General features: G+C 48.3%; 7 protein-coding genes across 7 annotated transcripts; 2 read left to right on the top strand and 5 right to left on the bottom strand.

Annotated features, from left to right (window-relative positions):
• Positions 1 to 234: 234 nt before the first annotated feature.
• Positions 235 to 2864, top strand: LTR84_001396 (uncharacterized protein; the record flags this gene model as incomplete). Its single annotated transcript, XM_064845020.1, has 4 exons — positions 235 to 240; positions 942 to 2139; positions 2192 to 2680; positions 2728 to 2864. The coding sequence occupies 4 exons, from the start codon at positions 235 to 237 to the stop codon at positions 2862 to 2864; spliced, it is 1830 nt and encodes a 609-aa protein (XP_064707278.1).
• Positions 2865 to 3014: 150 nt separating this feature from the next.
• LTR84_001397 (uncharacterized protein) lies at positions 3015 to 4463 on the bottom strand (the record flags this gene model as incomplete). The annotated part of the gene is made up of 2 exons (XM_064845021.1): positions 3015 to 4174; positions 4406 to 4463. 2 exons carry the CDS (start codon positions 4461 to 4463, stop codon positions 3015 to 3017), a joined length of 1218 nt encoding a protein of 405 aa, XP_064707279.1.
• Positions 4464 to 5550: 1087 nt separating this feature from the next.
• On the bottom strand, positions 5551 to 6548 carry LTR84_001398 (uncharacterized protein; the record flags this gene model as incomplete). Its single annotated transcript, XM_064845022.1, has 4 exons — positions 5551 to 5849; positions 5910 to 6028; positions 6116 to 6342; positions 6408 to 6548. The coding sequence occupies 4 exons, from the start codon at positions 6546 to 6548 to the stop codon at positions 5551 to 5553; spliced, it is 786 nt and encodes a 261-aa protein (XP_064707280.1).
• A 578-nt stretch (positions 6549 to 7126) lies between these two features.
• Positions 7127 to 11039, top strand: LTR84_001399 (uncharacterized protein; the record flags this gene model as incomplete). The annotated part of the gene is made up of 3 exons (XM_064845023.1): positions 7127 to 7999; positions 8086 to 8534; positions 9449 to 11039. The coding sequence occupies 3 exons, from the start codon at positions 7127 to 7129 to the stop codon at positions 11037 to 11039; spliced, it is 2913 nt and encodes a 970-aa protein (XP_064707281.1).
• A 408-nt stretch (positions 11040 to 11447) lies between these two features.
• On the bottom strand, positions 11448 to 13367 carry LTR84_001400 (uncharacterized protein; the record flags this gene model as incomplete). The annotated part of the gene is made up of 3 exons (XM_064845024.1): positions 11448 to 12577; positions 12636 to 12761; positions 12812 to 13367. The coding sequence occupies 3 exons, from the start codon at positions 13365 to 13367 to the stop codon at positions 11448 to 11450; spliced, it is 1812 nt and encodes a 603-aa protein (XP_064707282.1).
• Positions 13368 to 13921: 554 nt separating this feature from the next.
• Positions 13922 to 15136, bottom strand: LTR84_001401 (uncharacterized protein; the record flags this gene model as incomplete). The annotated part of the gene is made up of 1 exon (XM_064845025.1): positions 13922 to 15136. One exon carries the CDS (start codon positions 15134 to 15136, stop codon positions 13922 to 13924), a length of 1215 nt encoding a protein of 404 aa, XP_064707283.1.
• Positions 15137 to 16328: 1192 nt separating this feature from the next.
• On the bottom strand, positions 16329 to 17467 carry LTR84_001402 (uncharacterized protein; the record flags this gene model as incomplete). Its single annotated transcript, XM_064845026.1, has 2 exons — positions 16329 to 17380; positions 17464 to 17467. 2 exons carry the CDS (start codon positions 17465 to 17467, stop codon positions 16329 to 16331), a joined length of 1056 nt encoding a protein of 351 aa, XP_064707284.1.
• Positions 17468 to 17469: the final 2 nt, after the last annotated feature.

Consider the following 17469-nt stretch of genomic DNA (forward strand, 5'->3'; position numbering starts at 1 on the left):
TTCAACTCTAGAGTGTCCATAGCTCATATTCCACTCAAGTCTGTAATGAAGTCAACTTTCAATGATGGAGACAGCACTGTGGCTGATATAATTTACTTTCCTTCGAGCACAATGAGTCTGTACACAACAGATCCTATGAAGCTTGCGGCACGCCTTGAGGGGCTCTGGATTGCATGCTTTTGGTAGTATATTTTCGGTATGATCAGCACTCCTTATCGGATCGTCCTCGAAACGATGACCGTTCGATACTTCATCTTCACTGGCAGTTGTTGGAGTGGCTATTATCCAGCCGGGTGACTCTACAAATCCTGTCGTTTTTGCGTGTACGACAGGGTTTGGATTTGGGACGGCTCTCATTCTCATTGTTTCTACTGTCCAGCTATGCAGGCCACATCACTTGATCATAACTGCCACATCGGTTATTACTACTTCTTGGGCGGTTACTTGCTCGGTGTTTATCGCAATGTACGCCGCACCTTTGCACGCACAGCTCGACAAGAAGTTGACCTCCTTTGTTGCTGAAGCAGCACTCGGAGTGAGGCTACCTTGCGCCTCGTGCGAGTTTCCTGGAAGCATTGCTTTCTAACAACGCCACAGTCTTCAACAAAGTTCCTTGATCTGGAATTGAATCAAACAAGCTGAGGCGAGAACTTTTTCTGCGGTGATCGAACCAAGATCGCTTCCATGGTAGGAAAGGCCCACATCCATGGAACTGTTGCTGCTGCACGTCTTGGCAAGGTAGTTAGTGTGCGGCATACAAGACAAAAAGAGCGATAAGGAATTTGGCAGTCAGCCTTGGCATGAAGCAGTGCTTAGAGTTGTTGCTAAACAATATTTCTTCCCCGGGAATGGTGCAATGTGCTATTCATGGGGTATATGTACAGGGCCAGTAATCACGGGGATCTTTCTCCACACCCCATATACTACCTCATTCTCACTAGATCGGTGGACTCTCAGGCAACTTTGAGAAATTGCAAGTCCTGGAAACTCAGACAATGGACGACAAGCCACACTTCACAGAACATGAACCATCGACCACAGGTTCTCGAAGGGTTGATCTGGATGTTTTGCAGGAGGACATACAAACCGAAAACTATGAAGGCCTTAGTCTCAGCGTTATCATGGTTTACCTTGCCATGTGCGTGGGAAATTTCTGTCAACTTTTTCAGTTGGTCGCCTCAGGTGCATACAGATTCCAGCTCACAGCGACGGTCGGGGGTGCTGGTGCAAGTATCTGGGTACTTCAGTGCTTGGTGATCTTAGGCACCATGACGGCGCCAATGACAGCCCAGTTCGCAGACATCTGGGGTCGCAAATGGCTCGTCGTCACCTTATCTACCCTGAATTGTGTCGGGGTGCTGATCGTTTCTCGAGCAAGCAGCATGACCATGGTCATTGCCGGTCAAGTCTTGTCTGGTATTGGTTTCGGCGCTCAGTCTTTATACTATGCGATCCCCTCGGAGATCGTTCCTCGGCACTATCGACCAATTGCACAAGGCGGTATCAACATCGTGATTGCTATGTCTGGTATCACGAGTCTCTTAGCAGGCGCAGTCCTAGTCCAAACCGGTCCAGAGGGTTGGAGAATCATGTGGTATATTCTTGCTGGCTTATTAGCATTCATGGTGATACTCACCGTGTCATTCTACAAACCTCCACCCAGGCCACTGTCTCTAAAGTTGACGTCACGAGAAAAATTACAACAACTGGACTGGATCGGATATGCATTGCTGATTACCGGCATATTACTGTTCAGTATGGCACTCACCTGGTCTGACAATCCATATTCTTGGAAGGATGCTCATATCATTGCTCCATTTGTCGTTGGCACTATTTGTCTATTGGGCCTAGCATGCTATAATGGAGCTTTCAAGAAAGATGGCTTATTCCATCATACGCTTTTCAAAAAGGATCGGAATTTTGCTCTCGCTTTGTTTTGCATTGCCGTCGAGGGTGCGACCTTTGCTGGCGCTAACACCTTCTTTGTTGTGGAGATGCTTGTCTTTTTCGAAACAAGTCTCCTGCGGGCTGCCTTACGTTACTCTATTTTCTTCATTTCGATGATGTTTGGTGCTGGATTCGCGGCAGTGTACGATTCGTTTACTAAAACCATTCGGCTACCCACAGCCGCCTCCTATGGTTTGATTGTTGTTTTCGACGGTGAGCAACTGCTTCTGACATGTGCTTTGAGGAGAAATTCTGACCATCCTACTCTCAGTACTCATGGCAACCGTGACATCAAGTAGTGGTACCGCAGCCTGGGCATACCCTATCTTTCTGGGTCTAGGTCTTGGCTGTGCGGTGACTGGCACAGTTGTGGCGGCGCAGCTTAGTGCACCTCCAGCATTTATCGCTCTTACAACAGGCTTAATGCTTGGAGGCAGATCTTTCGGGGGTTCAATTGCACTGCCCATCTACAACTCATTGGTTGCTTCACAACTTTCAAAACATCTGGCTTCCGCCATCGCTGCGAAGGTTCTCCCCCTCGGAGCGACCACCGAAATGCTCCCACAAATTATAAGGGCGGTGGCTGCTTTAGATATCGGATCCATCATGAACATTGAAGACATGACACCACAAATATTTGGGGCTGCGATAGAGGGCATGCATGAGGCCTACACGCCAGCTTTCAGAAACCTTTGGATCACGGCTGGCTGTTTCGCATCGCTCGCGACCGTTGGTGAGTCACAATTACAGGTGAATGAATCAAGTTCGTCTAACATCCAGATTTTGCAGCATCCTGCTTCTTCATCAATCCTCAACACGACTTTACTATGCATGTCGACGCTCCTCTCAGCAAGATGAATGAGAAAAGTGACACCGATGTCGACCTGAAGAACAGAAAACAGCCACTTACAGAATAAATATGCTGCCTCAGGGTCGCTGAATTGTTTCATCTGCAGCCAAGGAGAAGGAAATGTGCGATTAAGCAATACTGAGTGATCTAATACCTACTGCTGATGTTATGAAGTTTCAGTGGCGCTTAGAGCTATTTGCTTTTTGCCGAAGCCTTGCTACTTCCATAGAATGCATGCGGGACCGTTCCTCGCCACAGGATTGGCATCTCCTAGGCTTAAATGACCCTTTATCTCTTTCATCAGTCCACTCTGCTGATCCCTCTCGAACACGATGAGATCATTACTGTATTCATTTGCAATGGCCAAGTATTTGTTGTTTGGATCTGATGACAATGCGAAATGGCGGGGAATTTTGCCTAGTGTTTTATCAATTGACAAATATGTTAGGTGATTTGCGGATTTCGTGTCTTTCAGCGAGTAGATCACAAACGTATCGCTATCGCGGCTGCTGGTATTGCGATTACATGCATATGCAAAATTTCCATCAGCAGTGAATACAAACTCGGAGGCCAGATTGACACGATCCGGTGCTGTTGGTGGGAGGTTGGGGCCCAAGGTTGAAATTGTTTGATGCAATGTAAAACTGATAGCACTAGACGCTTGACCGTATTCCACACTGTACACACGAATCGTGTTGTCCAGTTCGCCGAGAATATAGAAGAAGGTTTGTCCTGTGGCGCTTTGACGAAAAGCAGTATGCCGTGGACCCGTTCCAAGAGGTACAACAATGTCTTCAAGTTGGTTGACTTTCTCCGCGCATGCGACGAAGTAAATGTGGACACGGTCCTCACCTCGCGCTGGCACGACGAGGAATTTTCCCGTAGGATCAAATGCCGATTCATGAGGGAAAGGTTCCGACTGGCTGTCGTCGGCGCCTGGACCGGGCTGGTCGAGAGTGTATTGAAACCTATACGTGGCTTCACTAATAGAACCGTCCTCTGCTAGCGGATAGATAGCCATTGTCGATGCTTCGATATTTGCGGCAGCAAGGGTTTTTCCATCAGGGCTGACATCACAATGAACACCGCCTTGTCCATTGCTGGTCTCAGCATCTTGTAGGGTCAAAGATTCCCCTTCGGTCGCGGGACTATGAGGTCTTAGAAAGACGAAAATGCCACCTGATGTTGATGAATTTGTTGGAAAACCGGTACGACTGATTGAGTAAATCTTGTCGTTGTGGGCTTTGAGCCATTGAGGTTGTGTACCTGCGATCGTGGTAGCGACAACTGATAGAGAATCGTTCAGGGACTTGCTCGGATCGAAGGAGACCTCAAGAATTCCGGTGTTTTGTTGAGCGACGTAGAAGCCCACTGCTCCTTCATTTTCATATCACAATGCTGGTGCCACAGCTGCCAGCCCCAAAACCAAGCTGATCCGTGGCCGCATTACAGATTCAAGGTACCAGTAACTGGTAACAGATGACAGACTTTTGGTGTTCCTTTCCTGGGCTTCACTTGGACCGTAGAAATCTATGGGACTTCAATTTTTGTTTAGCGACAGATAGAAACTCCAATGCCTTCAACGGTAATGTTTTATATACGACGTACCGCTAGACCGCTGTTCCGCAGCGACATCATTGAAACTGCAAAAAATTGATTCAGGCATCCTTCATCAACCTGGGGGTGGAAGCAGTGCTGCCAGTGCACACCAGATCACCTAATTAACTGTGATGTACATCAACAACACCCCTGCATTTTGCCCAATATCGAACACCCTTGCGAGCTTGCTGCTCACTTTATTGGCACAAGCTTCCTGGCTAAATGGGATAAAGTCAGTGGCAAGAATAATCGCAAATTGCAGACTGCGAAAGGGTTCCTGGCGTATCGTCTACATCCTTCTGCGAGGCTCGCAAATCGGGGAATTAGTCAGACAAGGAGGCCTGAAAGCATGATTGCGATAATCGCAATCCTGCGAAATGACCACGCGCCTGAAAACGCTTCAGAACTCCAGCCTAATCCTCGATCGACCTGCACTCCACCTTGCCAATACCGTTCATTTATTTTTGGAAAGCTTGTTCACAGCGAGCATCTCATTGAGCAAGTCCAATAACAGTCCGCTGTGCAGCCAGCCTGCTTAGCAAATGCAACGAACTGAGTGGGCTTATGGTTAGCGAAATCAAACGGGATGGGATCGACTTTCACTGGGTTGTGGGCAAAGACTCAAGGAAGAAGCACGATGAAGTGACAAGCTCGGTGAAACCAGGCTTTGGACCGGTTTCCAGCACGCATCCGGAGTGCACGACGATCAAGATGTCAATCAAGCGGTAGGCGATATCTTTGGCAGAGGAAATGTCTGGGTAGAAGCGGTGGGGGATCCTCGGAACTCAAACTATCCTTCCGTGGAATGAATGCGTGCAATATTGCCACGGAACTTAAGCTAAAATAACGACAAACTTGGTTTCGCCATCATCTTGGGTCGCGGCCACCTCATTTCAATCAGCTAAGGTGCTTCCAAGTGGCGGAAAGCCCAATTCAGGCCCTTGCGTTATCATTCGTCATTCTAAGCAGTTGAATCCAGTGTTTATTATTTTCTTTCTGGAACAGAGAAGATAGTTCAGACACATGACACTTAAACACAGACACCAGTTAGATAAAGCCTTCCACTGATCACGATACTACCAGTGATAGTTATGCCATCCAAATTGACTAATGCCTGAGCTAATTGGATCAAAACTTACAAAATCACCATCACATTAGCAGGTTGCGAGCTTTTCCAATTCGCTTGAGAGCTCGTTGCGTAGCTGTGCCAGATCAAGAACCTCGGGAAGTGGTGTTTTGTTCCAAGCTGCGATTTGTTGCGCGACTGCGTCAATAGTACTCAAAATCTCGACACTAATCCCCAGTTGCATGGCTGCTTTCGTATGACTTCGTGCTTGTCGGGTAGCACCCAGTCCTATTATTGCTGAAACCACAATTGTCTCAACTTCTGCAAGGCTGAAGACGGTGGAACCCCCACACAAGTATCCAAAAATACTAAAGGTGTTATATGTCGCTTTTGTTCGGTGTCAGTACATGATCAGTGGTATATGTTTGCATATTTTCCATTACTTACAGAAGTCAGGCATATATTGAGCGAGCATTTGTCCCACCTCTTTGTTGCCCACGCCTCGATAAATGGCTTGGCTCGTGGTGTGTCCGATTTTCTCATAGTCCTCTTTTGCGAAGTTGGCCCTATAGGTAGGACATGTAAGTCATTTATAGATTCCTTCCCTTTCATCGCGTGCTCGGCTTTGCAATTTGCAATACTCGCCTACTCACCTAGACTTTGATTCAATGCTCGCTATCCCACGGTCTTTCAGAACCGCAATGATGCCAAAATTTGCTGGCATAGTGTTGGGTAATCCTACAAATGGAGATGCTATTGCAATAGCCTCTCTTACAGCCACGAACAGCTCCTTGACAATCTCGTCATTTTGCACAGCTGTCACATGTTTGAACAAATTTGAAGCTGCATCACCGCGACGTTGTCCAGTGAGTATCGCCACCTAAGTTCAAATTTCAGCTCCTGGTCGACAAGAAATGTAGAGTCGTGAACCTGAAATTTACTCACCATGACACCAAGGGCAATATCATGCCGCATTCCAACAGATTTGAGACGTTCAAGCCAATCCAGAAACCTTACTGTTTGGTATGGTGCTGCATTACGTGGTATATTCGCTAGAGTATATCTGCTTGCGAAATCTTCTGACATTTTTGTTTCAATGCGGCTTGTTTTATTTTACTGCTGAGATAGTATTGTTAGAGGCCACAACGCTCAATTCGCATATCAAAGATGTCAGCTCGGGACGTTTTTTCGTAAGAAGGGAAATCAGAGCCGTAGAGCACACAAAGAAGCGAACCTTACTCGTGTAGTCACTTTGTGGACTTGATCAGACCACCCAGGAGGCGGCATGCAATGGTATGGCAGAATAGTTTACCTGACATGTCTTGCCTTTGGTCTTCCATGGCTCATAGTCCCGTTCTAGAACACTGTGCCATACTTCCAGGGAAATGTTCCCGAACAGAACTCCGGAAAGTAATCACCACTAATGCCCACTCATGGCAGGCTCAGTATGGCCTCGGATAATCAGGACACTTACTGACAATACTATGCACGTCGCATATTAGACTGAGTAATTGTTCTACGATTAATGATTGTAGCGCACAAGAAAGTGGCAAAGTACCACACATTAAAAGAATAATCATTGTTATCGCAATGCCATACACTGTCACTATCTGAGGATTCAAAAAACCGTCCGACACGAAATACTCAGTAGTCACGGAAAAAAAATGGGACCAGTGGGCGTTACGACATCGGACTACTCACAAGCAGACGACGGGAGACGTGACCCAGTTACAACAACGGCTCTCATTATTGGCGGGGGCGCCACAGGACTTCTTGCTTCAATACTACTTGCACGAAATGGCATTGATAGTATTGTCGTGGAGAGACATGAACAAAGGCTGGGTCAGCCAAAGGCACACGCTATCAACCCTCGTTCATTAGAGATATTGAAGCAAGCTGGTATCGATACGATCGCTCTTCGAGGAATGGGCATGTCTCCAAACGATGGTGATATGGTCCGGTTTGCTACCAGCTTGGATGGCCTTGAATTTGGCAGCCTGCCGTACGAAAGACAAGGAGATGATACCAAAGCAATCACACCGGAGCCATTGTTCAATATTTCTCAGCCTGTATTCGAGCAAGCTCTCACTGAAGCAGTTGAGACCTACAAAATGTGTTCTCTCAAGAAACTGGCTCAGTTCAACGCTACTTATCCCTGTGAAGAAGAAGATGGAGCACAGAAACGATGGGACTCCTCTATCTTTGACAAAAAATCGAACAAGGACTTCATCATCAGAAGTAAATATATCTTGATTTGCGATGGGGCTAGTTCAACATCACGGGCCAAGTTTGGAATTCCTTTTTCTATAATGCCAGGCCATTCTGCAGAGGTATTCCATAATGTTTCGATACATTTTGATGCCGACCTAAGGCACTTCAAGAGTGGCACTTTATGGTTCTTCATGCGAGAGAGCCAAAGAGGGACCATGATATGCTATAACAGACAAGATAGTTGGGTGTACGTAGTGCGTCGCCAGCCCGAAGATGAACCTACATCATTGTTTACTGAAGGTTACTGCAGATCCATGATTGACGATGTGAGTTACCCACTTGTCAACGGTTGAAATGCTACGGAGACCACTCGAGCAACTGGTTAAAAGGGCTAACTTTTGGATATGAATAGGCTATTGGCCAAATTGTCCCATATAACGTGCTGTCTATCACGCATTGGACAACTATGCCTCAAGTTGCAGAATACTACCGCTCAGTGGCTGTACCAGAAGCCTTCATTCTTGGTGATGCTGCACACGCGTTTCCCCCAACTGGAGGCTTGGGACTTAACACAGGTATTGCCGATGCTCACAACTTGGCATGGAAAATGCGGGCGGTAGAGGCTGGGTGGAGCAGTCCCCGTATCCTCGACTCCTACGACCGAGAAAGAAGACCCATTGCAATTGCCAACGGTCATCAAAGTCAGATCAATCTTCGCAATCTTCATGAGCTACTGGCGAGGACTTTTGCCCCGGAGGCGACAGATGACCAATTGATGAACGACGTGAAGATTCACCGGCTTTTAAGGAGCGCGATCGAGAAGAACAGAGACCATTTTGATTCGATCAACCTACAGATAGGGTATGTATATGGTGAAGTATGTCTTGGAAAGTTGAAATGCAGTCCGTACATTCCGCGCTGCGTTCCCGGCGCCCGACTTGTGCATGTATGGATCGAAAGAAATGGGCTGAGATGCTCGACCCTAGATCTGGTTAATGGAAGTTCTTTCGTCCTAATCTCATCACTAAAGTTTCCACAAGTGGTCTTTTCAGCAGAGGAACACAATCCTTTGCTCAATGTCCCACTGAGCACGTTTCGACTTGGGAAGGATTTTACTGCCGATCCGATTGATTGGTTAGAAAAGATCTCGTTCAGTGGAGATGATGCTTGGGCCATCTTGATCCGTCCAGATCAGCATATTGTTGGCGCTGTCGAGAGTGCTTCGGAAGTTGCACCCATGCTGCAGAGCTTCTTGGACTTTAGAAGGTAGAATATTGGTCATTGATAAATGCTGCGGTAGTCCTAAGAATTTTGGGTTAAGACTATGCCCAACGGGCGCACTAGGCCATTCAAACCTCGTACACGGAATATCTGACGATTCGGACATCACCAAAAAACAATTTCCTAGTTCTAAACTACGACCTATCGTCTTCGTTGATCTCTGAATTGCTCGTTGTCGACGTGTTGTGCGTACCAGGCTGACATGGACTGGGTCTACTTTAAAAGCAGCATGAGATGCCGCTCTTAGCGGCATGATCTTAACCTTGGCATTGTTTTCGTTCAATTCTTCCCGCTTGAATTTGCACTTCAGATAACCCATTCAATCACCTTCAATACAGACAACATCTAGGATTGCTCCGTTGGTTTCACGTGTCTTCTGAACGACTCCATGATCGGATGTGTGGCATTTTCTTCTCCATTTCGAAGGGGCAACCCCATTTGCCCGATAATGACGCGATTGCAGCACTAAAAGCACGAGGTCCTGACAGTTACAGGACCTTTCAGGTTGCTCTTCCTTCGACTGACTCCCACCTGGTCTTTGCTTCCTCGGTCCTCGCACTTCGAGGTAGCACAGTACAGGAACAACCATTGGTAGATAAGAAAACTGGCTGTATCTTCTGCTGGAATGGGGAGGCCTGGAAAATCGGTGGCAAGAACGTTTTCGGCAATGATTCCAAAGAGGTCTTCAGCTTACTACTATCTGCTTCGTGTTCGCCAGAACCTGCGACGTCTCGAGAGATATCTAGGGCACTCAGCGACATAGCTGGCCCATTTGCTTTTGTATTTTACAATGCCCTCACTTCCACCATTTACTATGGACGAGATAGGCTAGGCCGTCGTTCTCTTCTGATCGACACTTCATCAATCAGACTGCAATCGCTGACTTTAGCTAGTGCTGCAACAAGAATGAGCCCTTCGGTCTCAGAAGTTACAACTGATGTCATTCACTCGGTTTCACTAGCCACAGGGAACTTTGAACTGGACAGGGTGGCTTGGCAACCGTCAAGCTTCTTGCTCAACAAGTCACTAGCCTCAGGACTAATCGTTCCAGGGAGCCCGTCCCCTGCCTCCAGGGAGAAACTCCGCATTTATTTAACGGATGCTTTACAACTACGAGTCAGAGATATTCCTGATCACTCTCATTGTCAGATAAGTACAGGCGCTGCTAAAGTTGCTGTTCTATTTTCGGGTGGTCTCGATTGCACTCTACTTGCACGCATCACACACAGCCTCCTCCCCTTAGATGAAGCTATTGATCTGATCAATGTAGCTTTCGAGAATCCTCGATCTATGGCAGCCAGGACAGGACCCCCAGTATCTCCCTATGAATTATGCCCTGACCGTGTCACCGGCCGCTCCAGCTACAATGAACTCACCCAAGTATGCCCTGAACGAAACTGGAGATTTGTGGCCGTCAATGTTCCCTTTCTCGAAGCTATGTCTCATCGAACAACGATTGTACAGTTAATGTATCCTCACAATACTGAAATGGACTTTTCTATCGCCATGGCACTATATTTTGCTGCTCGTGGTCAAGTCGAGGAAGGTTCAGACTTCGAAGAACCTTCCAAAAGCCAAGCAACCAGAGACAACTATACAGCACGGGTACTACTCTCCGGGCTAGGAGCAGACGAGATTTTTGCCGGGTACTCTCGTCATGCTGCTGCATTTGCACGTGGGGGGTTCTCCGACTTGGTCAACGAACTCGAGCTTGATTTCAACCGCATAGGATCCCGCAACTTGGGCCGAGACGATCGCATGATGAGCTATTGGGGAAAAGAAGTTCGTTATCCGTACCTAGATGAAGACTTTGTTCATTTCGCCCTTGATCTTCCTGTATGGGAAAAGGCTGGCTTTCGGACTGGAAAGCCAATTCCAAAGCAAGACGAAGCAACCAAGACCGCCGATCACTCCGACGACCTTGAGCCGGCCAAAATGCTCCTGAGACTTCTAATGTGGGATCAAGGCATGAAGCATGCTGCATCAGAACGTAAAAGAGCGATCCAATTCGGTGCCAAAACAGCCAAAATGAGCGCTGGCAAGGGGAAGACAAGAGGCACTGATCTTCTAGATTTTAGGCCCTGAAGGCCCCAGATTTCGAGTGCGGAATCGCTACCCCAATACCGTTATGGAGGGCCAGCCCCACAAGAACATTTCGGGATGTTTTTTTTACGTGCGGCGATGATGACGGACGCCCTGTTGTGCCTCAAAGGGCCCATCAGGTGTCCACAGATACTTCTGAGGCCTTGAAGAACAAGTGCTGGCTGCGACCATTTCTTTTCTAAAGGACATGGTCAGAGCCGCCATGTTCGCCCATGAAGTCCAAAGGCAAGTCTGAGCCGCACTATCATGGATGTCTCGAGTGATGCAGATCAGCACCAAGGCTTATAAATACACTTTATGATCAGGGCAATGGATATAGCTATCAAAGATTACGCCTTCAAAAAGGGTCGTTGACCACACTGAAACATCTCTTTACCACATCCCATCGTTTCACAACAACACTGTGAGGCCAAGCAATGCAATACCAGCTATACCAAAACAACTACTCCAAACAAGGCCAGCAAAGTTGGTGCTGGCATTGGATGACACTATGGTGCTCGATTCAGAGGCTGTGGAAGAGCTAGTTTGCGTAGCTGAGTCACTGGAGTTCCTAGTGGCACTGGAAGCTGAGGATAATGCCAAGGCGAACACTTGGTCCCATACTACACAAACTGCATCCAGATCGCGCACGTCCTCGACGGTAGTCACGGCATTGGTCCCATTCACACTTAGTATCCCCACGTCTGGCCACTGATCCCAGCCTGGTCCCCGTTCTGGGTTTTTAACAAAGTCGGCGAATTGCTTTTGCATGGATTGGCTCAGTGCTGCCTCGGCCTCCGTCGAATTCTCTCTGGGATACGTGCCAAAAATAAGCGCAATCTCGGAGGCATGATAGACACCCAGTCCGGGATATTCCTCCCACTCATTACTGGGGACCACAGCATCGAATACGTACTGCCAGACGGGCACATCAAGCCGTGTCGAGGTAAGATTGGCAACGAAACCACTCGTGCAGCGAAAAGTGGCGTCTGTCGCTATCTGCGCGATTATCTGTTGACCAGTGGTGAGCCCAGCTGTAGCCGGGGCGTTATAAGCATAGAGCTGGCCAAGACTTTGACTCAAAGCACTGCCGACACCGAAGCTTGCTTCGATGAATGCAGTGACGTTGTCACCGGCGCTTAAAGTGAAGACGCTACCGTCATCGGCCGTACTACCAATGAGAATTGGAACTTTCGCAACCTTGCCCATTGTCCAAGCCTCAGCCGGGTACTCGAGGACAGTGAAGTTGTCTAAAACCGCATCGCCAAACAAGATGGCATTAGTTTCGGTGATTTCTTTCAAAGCTGTAGCAGGCACAGCCCGAACACACGCAAGGATTCCACTATCCGGAGTGTTACTGCAGTTGAGGTGCTCGAGCAAGCCCGTCCATGCTGTGGCATCGTCGTTGAGCGTGCCAGGTGGAATTTTGACGACGCTACTGCCAGATTGGAGCACCCCAGCGCGAAACGGTGGATCATCAGGATACGTATTGATGAAGTTGCTTACTGCCATTGCGCCGGCCGACTCTCCCATGAGTGTCACTGCATTTAGTTAGAATAATTTGATCTTGATGGTTCTGGGGCGATGGAGCGTGCTCACCCTTTCTCGGATCACCGCCAAAGGCACGTATGTTTCGCTGAACCCAATCAAGGGCCAAAATTTGGTCAAGAGCCCCCAGGTTCCGTTCTGTAAGTGGAAGCTGTGGTGCTCTTGGAAAGCCAAACACTGCAGGATGTTATCAACTCGAGCCTGCTGGGCTGCGAGACGTAACTTACCACCAAGGCGATAGTTCATTGCGACCACAATTATGTCGTGGTTTGCCGCGAAACTCGTTCCATCGTATAGGGGCTCTGATGCAGCGCCGGCCCTGTTCGAGCCGCCATGTATCCAGAACAAGACAGCCTTTTCCGCTGCTCCGCCTTCAGGAACGTACACGTTCAAGTAGAGACAGTCCTCGCTCTCTCCAGGTGGTGGTGGTGAGTTGAACAGAGCCACTCCGATGTCTTTCGCAGGTCCTGGAGGCCCCAGGTACTGCATGCACGCAAATGGCTGCGAAGTCGCATTATAGGCTTCATCCCAAGGCTGTGCTGGCTCAGGAGGCAAAAAGCGTGAGTCCTTGATAGGTGGCTGAGCGAATGGAATGCCTAGAAACTGTTTCACTGGTGCTCCTGAATCGGGAAGCTTAGTAGTTCTGCCAATGATAGATCCAGAATCAATGGTCGCGGTCGGTGCAGAGGTATTGCACGACTGACAGCCTCGGGCGGTTTGAGCGGCCGCAATCGAGATGACAGATGACACATGCAACGCGATGGCTCGCAAGGCAGAACGCATGTTGAAAATAAATCAGATGAACAAATGCGAGAAATCTATGTGATGGAGCATAGTTTCTACTGGGACCCTCCATACTTATGAACCATCGCACAGGCTTGAGGCGGAGGCCTCCCTTGTACCTGAGCCATCAGATTTGCTTGGAAATCACGATCATTGCATCATGCGCAATATTCAGGACCCATCTGGCAAATAATTGTCGATGTTATCCACCGAGATATGAGGGAGCCAAGATAAAACATAACTCGACAACCCTTAGGCCAGCCTGCATCAAGTTGTCTTTCCAAGGCTATGGTACCGCAGATCACGATATGTGGCTGAGGCACCGGGCTCTGGCGCCTCATCAAGCCAACCTCGGTTAGGTTGCCAAGACCTCCACCGGCACCCATGGGTGAGTCATGCCGTTGGCATTGCTGACATGACTTAGGTATGGACATAAAACTTCCATGGCTGAACATATCCCAATTATGGAGCAGTGAACTTGGACATAGCTGGTGAGACATTCGGAGGATGTGAATTACTAAAGATACGAACATTTGATGTCTTGTCCCGCGCCCTTACAATGATGCACGTAAAGGTTCGGCGAACACGCCATCTTCAGCTGATGCCGAGCCATTACCTCCACCAGCGTGATGGTTGTTGATCACTTCTCTCAACGCCTTTATTCCCTTTTGAATATGTCCTTCATTCGCGCTGACAGCACTATAACCCATATGTCCGAACCGAACATATTTATGACCAAGCTCCTTATGCATGCCTCCCACAAACGTTATGCCTTTTGCCGAGATCCTTGCCAGGAAGTCCTTCGATGATAACCCGTCAGGAAGCCAAAAAGCTGTCAGCCCATTGGCTTGATTTTCTGATTTCACTGCTAATTGTGTTAGACCCAGGCTCGCCACTGCCGCTTTCACTTGTGCACTCGTTTCTCTGTGTAACATGAACCTCTCTTCCAGCGACGATGACAAAATCCTTGTTAATGAGGTGTGGAGAGCGTGAACAAGCTGTGTTGGCGGTGTGGCAAAATAGCTAGATTCCTTCTTCTCATAGTTTTGCATTATGGGCAACCACTTTGTGAGGCTAGCGTACCACGATGCCGGTGCAGCTTTGCGTCCTTGCGCCACTTCCAACGCCCGTGCAGATACCATGAGGATGCTGAGACCAGGAGGGCAGCCAATGGCTTTTTGTGACCCAGTCGCAACGATGTCAACACCCCAAGCGGTGAATCGGAGGTCCTCACAAGCGACACTAGCAACGCCGTCGACGACGAAGAGAGTGTGAGGAGACACACGCCGAAGCAGATCCGAAAGTGGCTTCAAAGGTGTTAGAACGCCTGTTGACGTATCGACATGAGTCACGACTAATGCTTTGTATCGAGCTGATCTCAAAGCTCTCTCGACTTCGGAAATGTCTGGTGCGTCCCCAATAGGGACTGTTATCTTTGTTGTCTGAGCTCCATAGGTGGAGAGACACATTTCGAAGGTATCGGAAAAGTACCCGGTGCTGAGACAGAGAACTTGTTCTCCAGGTTCGATGAAGTTTGTGGCAACAAAGTCCCATCCCAATGTACCACTACCCCCAATGACAAATGGTTGTGCGTTTGGATCCTCGCTTTGGAAAAGCACTCGAAGCATGGTCAATACATCTCCCAAAACGTTACAGAATGGCTGAGCAAAATGTGACTCTGCGAAAGATCCCATGGACTTGAGGACCTCAGGGTCTACTTCCGTCGGGCCAGGGGCAAGGAGGATAGGGGTTTTTCGGCTCAGTGCCATTTTCAATATTTTCCCCTCAAGATTGCGGTGTACTCGAGCGTTACAATCTCAAAGATTTGCCTGCAGAACAAAGAAGTTGTCTCGGATGTTATCAAAAAAGACGAGATATTGGATACATCTAAATGCGCAATTCCTGACTGAGAGGCGCTCATCCTCCGGCGAAGGGGTCAAAAGCAAACACTCAGGGGCATACACATGCCTACGACCCTGCTTTCGAAAGACGACTTACGACTAGGTTCTCCGGGTCTTCTCGGAGGGTACATGCAAGCAGTCACCGACAACATACTGCCTGCTCAATTCTATGTTTGATGGCGTTGTGGGAAAAGGTTTTACCACCCCCCTTTTACTGTCAGCCTAACAGTAGGACGACGAAACAACAGTATTGCTGAGAGAGGAATGCCACGCATACAGCTAGAGGCTTACAAGAAACAGGCGTTTCATTCATACCGGATTAATTGACCTACTCGGGCCTAAAATACCGTCTCACCGTCTGTTGTCAGTAAAGGAGTCATATCGAGCGGTCCGGCTTTCCAGATTAATCACATCGGCAAAGTTTATTGGCCGGCATTCATCGACCAGGATCAGCGAGCTCCCCCGTATTTTGCTATCATACCCCAGGCATTTCCCCGCAAAATAGCGACAAGTATCTATTTCTTTATCGCAACAATCATCCGAGATCGACGCGTACATCGCATATGGTTACGAACTTACGAGATACGTCGGGAAATTTCGGGTCCCGAACAAGTCCATTGAAGACTTTTGGATCATTCTTCCCAATGGAAAGTCAACAAGGAAGCGACGATCTTATGCTCTGCCATCAAGCTCGCCCTCTATTTCCTGTCCTGGCAAATGTAACTTTTTTAACCCCCGTTGCCAGAAGTTCTCTCCGAATTTTGATTGCACATGTTCAACGAAGCAGGCTTTGCCCCGTGGTTTGGCTCAACGCCATTCATCACTGACACACGACATGTTTGAAGTTTATTCTTGTCGGGGCTCATTCTCGTGTTGGCTAATCAGAGTCCTTTATCGAGTATTCTTCATTTCAAGGGTCACTTACTAGCTGCTTCCAAGGTATCAAGACCACTAGATACGGATAGTGATCACTATGAAAATGTGCTTTCCTCCGTTCTCCCTCCCTTATCTCAGTTCATGGCATGAATACCCGAGTTCAAGTATGAAATACGCAATTGTTTTACAAGGAAGCCTTGACGGGAGTTTTCCCTGCGGTCGGAGAGGTCGAGTACATGCCCCCACTGGATACATCATTCTTGAGAGGCTGTCCTGCTAGAAAGCGACGCAGGTTCTCTGCAATAAGTGCCTCTGAGTATCGGGGCCTGCCGCCAGCGGCATGAGGCGATAGAATGAGATTAGGTGCTTTCCACAACCGAGAAGTTGTAGGAAGTGGCTCGGTGTGAAAGACATCTAACGCTGCACCGCCAATGTCGCCCTTCTCCAGTGCATCAGCAAGTGCCTCCTCGTCCACACATACTCCTCGTCCAACATTGATCACCCAAGCATGTCGTGGAAGTAGTGCAAGCCTCTCAGCATTCAGTACCTTGAAGGTAGCTTTAGACCCAGGTAGAATAATTATCACAGCGTCCGTCTCTGGCAGTAACTTTGGTAGCGCTGAGTTTGTTTGCACTTGAATCCCATCGATAATTTCTTCGTAAAGACCAACGCCTCGGACGTTCGCACCCAGTCCTATTAAGTGAGGCGCGATCTTACGCCCAATGTTGCCCATGCCCCAGATAAGGACATTAGCACCTTTCAATGAAGTAAACGAGCCCTTGGGTCGATCTGGAAGTGGGCCCCCTAGGTGTCCTGGCCATTTCAATTGAATTTGGTAGTCTCGCATTTCGTAAAGTCGCCGCGCTGCACTCAGTAAGAGTGCGAGTGCATGTTCAGCGACGGTCTCATCATGTAAATTGGTACCGGCGGTCATGATAACGTTAGGGGCGAAGCCCGCTGAGAGCTCATCGTTAGGACCAGCCCAAAGTGACTGAACCCAGCGAAGATTGTGCATTCGTTTGGCAGCATCAGGAAGGTTTTTGTTCACCCACGTAACCAGAATTTCAGCATCGACGAGGTCTTCGGGGACAGGTTTGAAAACGTCATAGCTATGTAGAGAGACACCAAATCCTTCAAGACTCTTCACATTGAGCTTAATAGAGTTGGGATAGAGAAGTTTCATGACTTTGGGCTGGGGACCTTGTGGTATGGGAGGCAAAGGACTTCCTGGGTAGACTGCGAAGTAATCCGAACAAAATGTGATGGACGTTATTATATTCCGCCAAGTGAGACGGTTCTGTACTTATTTCACTATGTACTCATCA

This window comes from Exophiala bonariae, assembly GCF_035927105.1.
Source record: "Exophiala bonariae strain CCFEE 5792 chromosome Unknown scaffold_10, whole genome shotgun sequence".
Lineage (NCBI taxonomy): Eukaryota > Fungi > Ascomycota > Eurotiomycetes > Chaetothyriales > Herpotrichiellaceae > Exophiala > Exophiala bonariae.